At 65.0% G+C, this 10,798-nt stretch overlaps 3 protein-coding genes across 3 annotated transcripts; 1 reads left to right on the forward strand and 2 right to left on the reverse strand.

Annotated features, from left to right (window-relative positions):
* H696_02758 (Fe-Mn family superoxide dismutase) lies at positions 1 to 1,218 on the forward strand. The gene is made up of 3 exons (XM_009496655.1): positions 1 to 463; positions 622 to 691; positions 820 to 1,218. Exons 1-3 carry the CDS (start codon positions 56 to 58, stop codon positions 972 to 974), a joined length of 633 nt encoding a protein of 210 aa, XP_009494930.1. The 5' UTR covers positions 1 to 55; the 3' UTR covers positions 975 to 1,218.
* Positions 1,219 to 1,277: 59 nt separating this feature from the next.
* On the reverse strand, positions 1,278 to 7,353 carry H696_02759 (hypothetical protein). Its single transcript, XM_009496656.1, has 4 exons — positions 7,229 to 7,353; positions 6,806 to 7,114; positions 4,256 to 6,565; positions 1,278 to 3,886 (listed from the first exon to the last, which is right to left on the reverse strand). Exons 1-4 carry the CDS (start codon positions 7,256 to 7,258, stop codon positions 1,532 to 1,534), a joined length of 5,004 nt encoding a protein of 1,667 aa, XP_009494931.1. The 5' UTR covers positions 7,259 to 7,353; the 3' UTR covers positions 1,278 to 1,531.
* Positions 7,354 to 9,013: 1,660 nt separating this feature from the next.
* On the reverse strand, positions 9,014 to 10,723 carry H696_02760 (hypothetical protein; the record flags this gene model as incomplete). The annotated part of the gene is made up of 5 exons (XM_009496657.1): positions 9,014 to 9,283; positions 9,438 to 9,826; positions 9,934 to 10,015; positions 10,177 to 10,353; positions 10,505 to 10,723. The coding sequence occupies 5 exons, from the start codon at positions 10,721 to 10,723 to the stop codon at positions 9,014 to 9,016; spliced, it is 1,137 nt and encodes a 378-aa protein (XP_009494932.1).
* Between the last annotated feature and the right edge of the window lie 75 nt (positions 10,724 to 10,798).

The raw sequence follows: 10,798 nt of genomic DNA on the forward strand, positions 1-10,798 counted from the left end.
CGCCGCCGCCACTGCCACCCGCCGCGCCTTCACCTCCGGTGCGGCTCTCCCCTCGATGGCCATGCGCCTGAAGCACCAGCTCCCGGAGCTGGCCTACGGCTACGACGACCTGGAGCCGCACCTGTGCGGGGAGATCATGCGCATCCACCACCAGAAGCACCACCAGACCTACGTCAACAACCTGAACGCCGCCGAGGAGAAGCTTGCCGCGGCCCAGGCCTCCGGCGACGTGGCCGGGCAGATTGCCCTGCAGGGCGCCCTGAAGTTCAACGGCGGCGGCCACGTCAACCACTCCATCTTCTGGACCAACCTTGCCCCGACCTCCAACGGCGGTGGTGTCCTGCCGGCCGAGGGCAGCGACCTGGCCAAGCGCATCGCCAAGGACTTTGGCTCGCATGAGAAGCTTGTGGCCGACCTGTCGGCCGCGGCCGCCGGTGTCCAGGGCTCCGGCTGGGCCTGGCTCGTACGTGCTCTGCCCTGCTGTGGCCCTGTCTCTCGCTGGACTGCCCTCCCCCCCCCCCCCCCAGCACCTCTCTCTCCTTCCGAAACTGACTGCGGTGCATGGACCTCCCCCCCGCCTCTGCTGGCTGCGGCTTGGCCTTTTCTCGCATTGCTCAACAGGGCTACTGCCCCACCAAGGACCGTCTCTCCATCATGTCCATGCCCAACCAGGACCCGCTTTCTGTCACCGGTGTGTACCCCGCGCACACTCTCGCGCTCCCAGGCTGCTGCCCTCGCCTCCTGCTCTGCCGGTCGTCCCTCCCTTCATGCGGCCCCTGACCCCTTTTTTCCCTCGCACCCTCCTCCCCGAGCCCGTAGGCCTCGTTCCCCTGCTCGGTATCGATGTTTGGGAGCACGCCTACTACCTGCAGTACAAGAACGTCCGCCCGGACTACATCAAGGCCATCTTCAACGTGGTCAACTGGGACAATGTGGCCGAGCGTCTGGCCGCTGCCACTGGCGGTAAGAAGTAAGGCCCCCCCCCTCCCCCCCCCTGCCCTTCCCCCTGGCCGTGCTCTGATGTCGGTGCCCGTGCACACATCCACACGCACGCATACACACACCTCATCATAGGCAACGTTTCTCCCCCACGTGTATGCCGCGCGCCCCCCTCCCCCCCCTCCGTGCTCCTCCCCAGAACCCGATCCGACGCCGCGCCATCGAGGCACTTTTGTGCGCGCACCCCCGCGCCAATAAAAAGAAAACGTGCTTCGTGCAGTCATCTCGCGCTTGAAAGGGTGACCTGTTTTGCTCCTTCTCTCTTTTTTTCTCTCTCTCTCTTGTGGATGTATTTCCCATTTTGGGCAAGATATGGCATGGCGCGCGCAGTGCAATGTGCGATGGCACGCAAATGCACCGGCCAATGCTGCAGACACACAAATTGGGAAAAGAGGGAGCCAAGGAGGAGAGACACGGAAGGGAAAATGGCAAGGACAAAGAAGGAGGGGGGGAAGAGAAAGAGAAGGGGCAAAGGAGAGAGAGAGAGAGAGAGAGAGAGAGAGAGAGAGAGAGGGCAAGCAAAGGAGGGATATCACAGGAGCGAAATGGCCTCGCTGCTGCCGGCGACACTGCCGCTGGCACTGCCAGCACTGCTGCCAGTGGCACTGCCGACCATGGTGCCATCCGGACGAACAATGCCCGCATCGAGGGCCATGCCGAAGAAGCTGGACCCCGGCTGGGCGAGCAGGGCCTGGGGCGAGTCGAACTCCGCCACCCGGCCATGGTCCAGCACCAGAACCCGATCGCTGTCCATGATGGTGTGCAGCCGGTGGGCAATGGTGATGATGGTGCACCCGGCGAACTCCTTGCGGATGGTGCTCTGGATGAGGGTGTCGGTCTCGACATCCACGGCGGCCGTGGCCTCATCCAGCACGAGGATCTGGCTCCGGCGGAGCAGAGCACGCCCAAGGCAAATCAGCTGGCGCTGGCCGACACTGAAGTTCTCCCCGCCCTGGGCCACGATCGCCGACAGCTGGCCCTCGAGCGAGGCAATGTGAGGGCCAATGTGGGCACTGTGCAGGGCGGCCCACACCGCCTCATCGGTATGGTCATCAAAGGGGTCCAGATTCTGCCGGACACTGCCACCAAAGAGCACCGGCTCCTGGGGGATGATACTCAGCCGAGACCGGAGATCGTGCAGGCCCAAGCGCGAGGTGTCCACCTGGTCAATGTCAATGTACCCGGAAGCCGCCTCGATCAGCCGGAAGAGGGCCAGCGTCAGGGACGACTTGCCGGCACCGGTGCGGCCCACCACACCGATCTTCTCCCGGGCCCCGATGGCCAGGGAAATGTCCCGCAAGACCAGGTCCAAGCCAGGCCGATAGCGCGTGGAGTACTTGTGGAAGGTGATGGCACCGGCCGAGGGCCAGGCCGCCGGGGAATTGGCATTCGGGTCGGTCTCCGGAATGGAGGCCGGCGCCTCGGTCTCCAGCTCGGTGTACTCATTGACACGCTCCACCGACACGATGTTGCTCTCCACATCGGACGACATGCGCACCATCCAGTTGAGGGTCTGCGTCACGGACAGGGCATACGTCAGGGACAAGCCCACGGTAGAGGCATTGATGGTGTTGCCGGCCAGCACGGCAAACAACGCCGCCAGCAGGACAATCAGGGAGCCGACACACTCCAGCCGCACGGCCAGCCAGCGGTTGCTGCTGATGGAGGGGTAGTACATCTGGGAGTTGATGTCCAGGAAGGCACGATTGGCCTGGATAAAGCGCTTCTCCTGGCAGTAGGCACGGATGGTGGACACACCGCCGAGGGATTCGCCGAAGTGCGCGTAAATCGGCGACCGGGAGATGGACTCCAAGCGCTGGAGCTCGCGCGAGGTGGCCACATAGAACCGCTGAACCATGACATACACCACGCCCAGGGGGATGATGGCAATCAGGAAGTACGGGGTCGAGTAGGAAATGACCACCAGCACGGCCAGCACCTGGGCAAAGGTCCGCAGGAAGGAGTAGATGGCATTTGGCAGAACCTGATCAATGGTGTTGAGATCCTTGCTGAACCGGTTGACAATGCGCCCCAGGGGGGTGGTGTCGAAGAAGCTCATCGGCACGGCGAAGATCCGATCCAGCAGCTTCTCGTGCAGCAGCCGCGCCGCACGCAGGCCGGTCACCACCCGGGACACATACACCGACGCCACGGTCAGCAGGGACATCACCACGCCCAGGGCCGCATACACGCCCAGGTAGAGCCACACATTGCTGGTGGTCCGCTGCTCGGACCAGTAGGACAGCCAGACACTGGAGCCAATTTGGGCGGCCTGCGTCAGCAGGAAGGACACCAGCAGCAGCACGGTCGGCCAAATGCCCATGGCCTTCATGTAGGTCACATAGACAGACCCCTTGACGTCGCCCACCTCACGGGTTTCCTTCTCGACGAGTTGGGCCCCGGCGGCATCGGCATCGGGCTTGGCGGCCAGGGCCGCGGCCTTTTGCGCCTCGGCCTCCTCCACCAGCGGCTCACTTGCCGGGCTGGGGCCGCCGGTGTCCGCGTTGTCCTCGTCATCGGAGGCCATGAGCCCGGGGCTGGCGTCGCCGCCATCCTCGGCCTCGGCCGAGCCATACTCCTCGACCAGCCGGGCAAAGAGGCCGCCATTGTCAATGAGCGCCCGGTAGGACCCGGACTCGACGATGCGCCCGCCACGCATGGTGACAATCTGGTCGCAATAGCGCAGGTAGTGGATCCCGTGCGTGACCAGCAGCCGGGCCCGGTCGGCCAGACACCCGCGCGGGCCGATCACCCGCTCGAAGATATGCCGGCCGACATGGCTGTCCACCGCACTAAGTGGGTCATCCAGGAGGTAGATATCGGCCTGGCTGTAGACCGCGCGCGCGAGGGACACGCGCTGCTTCTGGCCACCAGAGAGGTTGATACCCTGCGTCGTAGAAGGGGAGGGGAGAGAGGGGGAGGGGAGAGAGGGGGGAGGGGAGAGAAAGAGAGAGGGAGAGAGAGGGAGGGAGAGAGAGGGAGGGAGGGAGGGAGGGAGGGAGGGAGGGAGAGGAGAGCCAGGCAGATCGGAGGAGAGGGAGGAGACAACAGGAACAATCGACATGTTAGTCATCGGGCCACGGGCATCAAGAAGACAGGGAGCAGAGCAGGGAGCAGAGCAGGGAACAGGGAGCAGGAAAAGGAGTCGACTCGGCCATGTTTGGTCGCTGCGCGAAGGCGCCTCAGCGCGCATCATGTGCCCATATGTGTGCGTGTGTGTGTGTGGATAAACATAGATGTGACTGTGTGGACGCACCTTCTCACCGATCTCGGTCATGTCACCACCCGGCAGGATGGAGATATCCCGGCGCAGGGCACACGCGTCGACCACCGAATTGTAGAACGCCTCATCGTAGGGACGCCCGAAGAGGATGTTCTCGCGCAGAGTGGCATTGAGAATCCACGCCTGCTGGGGGACGTACGCGACGCGGCCCTGGGTGGCCACCGCGCCCGACACCCGGAGCATGTCACCCAGCACCGCACCGATGAGACTGGACTTGCCCGAGCCAACCGGGCCAACCACCGCCATGAGCGACGCATCGTTCAGAGCCAGGGACACACGCTGCAGAGTCGGGGTCCCGTCGCGAGCCTGGCGCTGGCTCCACGCGAAGGACCCGTCCTCGATGACCACACGGCTGTCCGGCAGCAGGGTCACCCCGGCCAGGCTGGTCATGGCCAGCGACTCGCCGCCTGGACCCCCGGCGGTGGCGGTCATCGTGGGACTATCCGACAGCGACTCCAGATCACTGCCAGCGGCCATGGACACACCCATGGTGAGTCGAGCCCCGCCAGTGGCCGCCGTGGCGCCGGTCAGCAGGCCGGCCGTCTCCAGCTCCTGCGAAGGCTGGCCAGCCGCCTCCGAAAGGGGACCCAGCGACAGGGGAGAGCCGATGGCCGAATCCTCCCCGGCACCGGTGGCATCGATGGTGTCGGCACCACCACCACCGAGGGGCATGGCATCCGGGCAGGCAATGCCCTCCGAGCGAAGACGCAACACCGCACGCGGGTCCAGCTCCTCGCGCAGGAAGAAATCCTCCAGCCGGGTGATGGCCACGCCGGCCTCGACACTGCTGCTAATGACATTCGGGAACATGGCCAGCGGGAACTGCAGCAGGTTGAAGAGCGACAGACTGACGAAGGCCACCTCCGGGGTCAGGGGCGTCGGGCTGGTCAGCACATAGACCATGAAGCTGACGAAGGAGAAGAAGAAGGGCGAGGACACCCAGGTGAGGGACTGCACGGAGGCGATGCTGGCCGTGGCGCGCAGATCGGCCAGCTCGCCGGCGCGCACGCCGCGGATCCGCTGGACAAAGGAATTTTCCCAGGCATAGAGCTTGATGACACGCATGCCGGCCAGGACCTCATCCATGAGACGAATGCGCTGGTCCTTGCTGGCCATCTGGCGCTTTTGCAAGTCCCGCATGCGGATGGCCAGCCGCGAGTTGATGGGGATCATCAGCAGCAGGACCGCCAAGCCGGCGAAGACAGCCGGCCCGAGGATCTCATACAGGAAGTACAGCGACAGGGCAATCTGGAACGGGCCGGACCAGAGGATGTGCCCGTAGTTGGTGAGCTCCTGCAGACGCTGAGCATCGACACTCATGTGGTTGACCACCTCGCCGGTGGTGCTCTGCTGCCGGGCGTCGCTGGACAGGAGCAGGGCCTTGCGGTAGATGGCCGCCGTGAGGCCCACGCGCACGCGCATGCCGGTCGTGAAGCACCGGTGGAAGTACTGGTGCAGGACAAAGGTCTGGAAGAGGGCCGTCCCGAACATGACCATGGTAATGTAGATGCCACGCTCGAGGGGCTGGGGCGTGGGGGTGCCCTGGCTGGTGACGAAGGCCAGCAGCTCGCGCAGCAGGACCGGCTGCACGAAGGACATCAAATCCTGCAGGAGCTTGAAGATGGCCGCCACGCCGAAGGGAGCACCGTATGCCGAGAGGACGGCCCACAGGACCGAGGGCCGGCGCTTGCGGGACTTCTTCTTCTTCTTCCTCTGGCCGCCGGCGCTGCGACCGCGACGGAAGATCCGAGACCAGAGGGACGGCGTGGACCGGCCATCCACCTGGACAAGGTCGTCCTCATCGGCGTCGAGCTCCTCCTCCGCCGCCGCCTCGCTGTGGCCCATCTGGCCGGACTTGTGGCCGTGGCGGCGGAGCTGCTCGGCCCAGGCGGTACCAAACTGATTGTACAGCCGGTCAGAGTGGTCGGCCGCATTCAGGCGATGAAGGTCAGACCCCTCCAGGGGCTTGCGGTAGCCCAGGATCATGGTGCTGGTCATCCACCAGAAGGAGATCATCGAGAAGAAGTTGGACTGCTCCTCGGGCGTGAACTGGTCCTCGGCGCCGGGCTCCAGCGGCTTCTCGATGGACTCCACAAGGGACAGCAGAAGGTAGAGGGCCAGGTGGATGCTTTGCAGGGCCAGGCTCCAAGTGGGGGTGCTGTCGAAGGTGGTGCGGATGTTCATGGACGCGGCCACCGCGGCAGCGACCCAGTAGATGGACAGGAGGTAGGAGGACCCGAAGCGACGATGGTAGTAGAGAATCTGGATCAGGAAGACGAGATTCTGTGGCAGGGAGGGGGGGGGAGGGGGGAGAATACGAGGGGATCGCCGCGGGGGGGAGATGGCGGGAGGGGAACCGGCGGTGGAGACGGAGAGTGAGCAAATGCACATGCAAGGAGGAGGAGGAAGAAGAAGAGGAGAGAGGCAGGGGGGAGGAGGAAAGGCCCACGCGTGAGGGCAGCCACCACTCGAGAACTCGATGGAGGGGGTCGCGTGTGCTCAAGCGCGGCAAGGGGAACGTACGTTGGCAACGAGGTTGCCGATGGCATGAAGCAGCTCATACCCATAGGAGGTGAGGCCGACGTCGCGCACGACCAGCGTCAGGTAGACAAGCGACGCGAGGAAGGTCGACAGACCGAGGATCAGGCGAGAAGCATAAAGCAGGCGGGGGGCCAGCCCCCCGCGGCGGATGGCCGGAAGGGGCTGCGAGTCCTCCAGCTTGTAGAGGAGTGGCACACCCAGCAGGATGACGAAGAGTTGCGGCAGGAACGACACAATGGTCGCCTGGAAACAGGGGGTCAGGTCGAACTCCCGCAGGGAGGACCCGGGGCCCTGTCGCAATCGTGTGGGGGAGGAGACCGGGGGGGGGACGGAGAAGTCAGCAAAGGGGCAACGAGCGCGAACGAGCACAGCGAGGACCGTCGCAAGGCGGGCAAGAGAACGCACGAAACCCTCGGGGCCGCAGAAGTCGATCATTGGCAAGAAGAAAAGGGAGGAGGCCTAAATACCCATCAAGAGGTGATGATGGGGCACAGGGGGAGAGGGGAGGGGGGGGGGTATTGTGGGGAGGGAAAGAGGACGCATATCCGGGGCCCGGGGCGACCAGCGGGGCACCCTATAAATACCCGTGGACGATCGTCTGCAGCCCGAAGCGCCACCTTGCGTTGCTTCCCGGGCTAGGCCCACTCGGCGTCCGCCCCCAGGGGGGAATATACGGAACCGGCGGGAACGGCCGGGCTCAATCCCCCGACCGTGGGCCGGCAGCCGGAAGGAATGGGGCCGCACACGCGCTCCCCCCCCCCCCCCCCCTGCACCCTGGAGATCATTGCGGTGCATGGCGCGTCGGGGCCAGGGTCGGGATCCTCGGCTCCCAGATGTCGGGAAACACGCGGCGGCGGCCGGGACTCCCAGGCCGCGCCCAATCGACGCTCGCAACCGGGCCTAGTCCCTGCCCCCCCCCCCCTTCCCGGGCCTCGGGCCACGCCCAAGGTGCCCCTCCACACCACCTGCCCCCCGGGGGGGTCGCGTACATCCCCCCGGCCCTCGGCCGTCCCCGACTTGCCCCGCTTTTCCGGGCCACGCTGCCAATGGATAACGCTCGGCAAGCTCGCGAACCTTCTCCCTGGGACACAGGCCGGGCTGCCGCCCAATCCTCAGCCTCGGGCCTTCTGCCCGCCCCCCGCCCCAGGTCCCGCGCGGCCCGCATGCGCTAGACACACACACACACACACACACACACACACACACACACACGCGCCCAGCCCTCATCTCTTGGAGTTGGCTCGGCAAAGCGGGCCTCCCAAGCTGCATGGCCCGCCGGGCTTCCGCCCAAGAGGGACCCCGTTGACCAGCGAGACCAGCCCCCCACGGCACCTTTCGCCGCGTGGGGGGCAAGATGTCGGGCGACGGAGGGGGGGGGGGGGGAGGGACAACCCACCCGGCCCTCGAAGTCCCTCGGATGTGCGTCGTGCCCTTTGTTCCTTTGCCCCGGAAAAGGCGGTCCACGGGGGATATTGCGGCCTTTTTTAAAAAGACCCTCGCCTCCCGCGGGGTGTCCGAGGGCAGACAGCCCGGGGTCCGCGCGCGCCATGTTGATTTCACATCTGCTCCCAACGCATGCGCGCGTCTGGCAAAGGATTAAGTAATCCAACATGATTGCCTCGTAAACATGCTGCCAGCGCTCCGAGCCGCCGGGCCGTCGGCCCAGGCGGAATGTTTGTCCCTCATTTACAATTAATGCACATGACCACGACGCCATCTGATCGACCTTTTGCCCCCAGCCGCCAGCCCCGATCTTGTTTCTCTTTCCGTCAAGTGGGTGCGTGTGTGAGCGAAGGGGGGTGGAAATGTACAAGTGCACCCTCTCCTTCTCCCCGCGCGATGCTCTTCTCTTGAAGCGCCACCGGGATATTCACCGGCTGCCGGCCTGCTTGACAGTGCACGGTCCTTCGCGCGTGCCGGCCGCCCCACTCTGCTTTCGCCAAAGACGCATTCCATGCCCCCGCCCCCCGCCAGGAGCAAAGTGCCCAAGAGACGACCAGTGCACATGGGGATGATTTGTCCTTTGAAGTGTATGTATATAAATGTACGTCAATGGGGCCCCTTCTTCACGCCGGTGTCGGTGGCGGGGGCCGTGCACGAGGCGGGCATCGGCGCAGGGGCAAGGGAGCCACGGTACATGGCCACCAAGATGCCGGCCCCTGCTGCCTTTCTCCCCGCAACGCCTGGCACTCAGAAGTACTGGAGGAATTGGCCAGAGTGGTCCATCTCGAAGACACTCTTGTTGGCGGAGACGCGGGGCGGCGCGCAGCGCAGGTCATTCAGCGACTCGGCCAGCGCGGAGTGGATCTCCTCGGCGTAGGACAGCTGGGTCCGGGCAAAGTGGGCCACCGAGGCCAGGTAGTCCGAGGCGCGCTCGGCATCAAGGACCTGGAATTCGGCGGTCATGCACTTCTCGAAGGTGGCAATGTCCTCCAGAAGCTTGAGCTTCTCCTCGTTGATCTGGCGGCGCAGGAGCGAGGGCGGGGGGCGGGGGGGGGGTGTCAGTGCCGGTTGGCGGACCGGCGGACGGCGCACGCCTGGCCCCCGTGATGAGGGCCAAGCGCGCACGAGGAAGGGGGCAAAAGGGCAAAGGAAAGCAGGGAAAGCAGCGTACCGCCTCGATTTCCTGGCTGGCGCGCACCACCTCCGGGTGCGAGTCGGTCTGGTGCTTGCGCAGGAGCTTCGCATGGTTGGAGGCCAGGCGGTCGGCCTCCTTGCGACGATCGTCGAACTTCTCGATGGCCGCGGTCCGGCGGTTCATGAGAGCCCGCACGGCGTGGATCAGCTGCCGCTGGTCGAGGATGGTCTCGCCGAGCTTGGACACCTCGTCGGTGATCTGCCGGGTGGCGATGCCCTCCAGGCGCTCGGCCGACCGGTCGATCGACTGGCTCAGCGTGGCGAAGTGCTTGTCCATGATGGTGGCCCCGGGGCTGGCCTCATCATTGAGCTCGGTGGACATGGTGGACATCTGGGCGGTGAGATCCTTGAGCGAGGTGAAGTAGGCTGGGGGGGGGGGGGGGGAGAGCAGGAAGTCAGGGATGGTTGACGAAGGGGACAATGGTGTGGGCCAAACATGTGCAGGGAGGGAGGAGGGGAGGGGGGGAACGCACCACGGTTCGAGCGGATTTGCTCGGCCAGCTTATCGATCATGGCGATGTGGTCGCGCTCGAAGTTGGAGATGAAGGTGCGGCGCTGGAGGTGACAGTCGGATTCCCGGCAGCACATTCGTGCACGGCGCCATCGCGGTTAGGGCGTGTATCTGCATGCATGCATGTGTGCGTGTGTGTGTGTGTGTGTATGAAATCGCGCAATGCGGGTCGGCCGACCGGCCAAAAGGAAGGGGGCAGGCGCACAGTGTCGAAGAGGGGCTGGTCCACCTCATCAATGGGGTAGGTCAGCTTGTGCACGCGGATGGTGCTGTTGTTGGTGTTGCCACCCACACGGGCCAGGGTGGCCGCCGAGTCGAGCAGGCTCTTGGCGGAGAGGCTGCCAGCCTTGTTGGCCGCGAGCTCCGGGTTGTTGAAGACGTCCTGGGAGACGGCAGAAGGTCAGCGAGGGCTGGGTGGCATGGATGGTCATGACAGACTGGGCAGACCCGTGCGGAGTGGCGACAGCCAGTGACACCCAGGAGGATGGATGGGATGGGGGCGAAGAGGGCCGAGGGCCGAGGGCCGGACATACAGACAGGTGCGCGGCCGGGGCACCACCCTCCACAAAGGACATGAACTCCATCATGTCCGGGCTCGAGGCGATGTCGGTCTTGGAGCCAAGACGCTCGAAGAAGCGCTGGAACTGCCGGGACTTCTTCAGCAGGTACTCCGAGTCCGCCAGAGAGGAGGGGGTGAGCGGCTGGGTGAAGGAAGGAGCGCCGGGAGGGGGAAGTGGCGGTGGGGCAGACATGGTCAGACGGTGGTGAGCAAGGGAGACAGGAAAAGAAAGAAAGAAAAAGGGCGGCCATGTGGGGGAGGGGGGGGG

The sequence above is a fragment of the Fonticula alba genome (assembly GCF_000388065.1).
Source record: "Fonticula alba strain ATCC 38817 unplaced genomic scaffold supercont2.4, whole genome shotgun sequence".
Classification (NCBI taxonomy): domain Eukaryota; order Rotosphaerida; family Fonticulaceae; genus Fonticula; species Fonticula alba.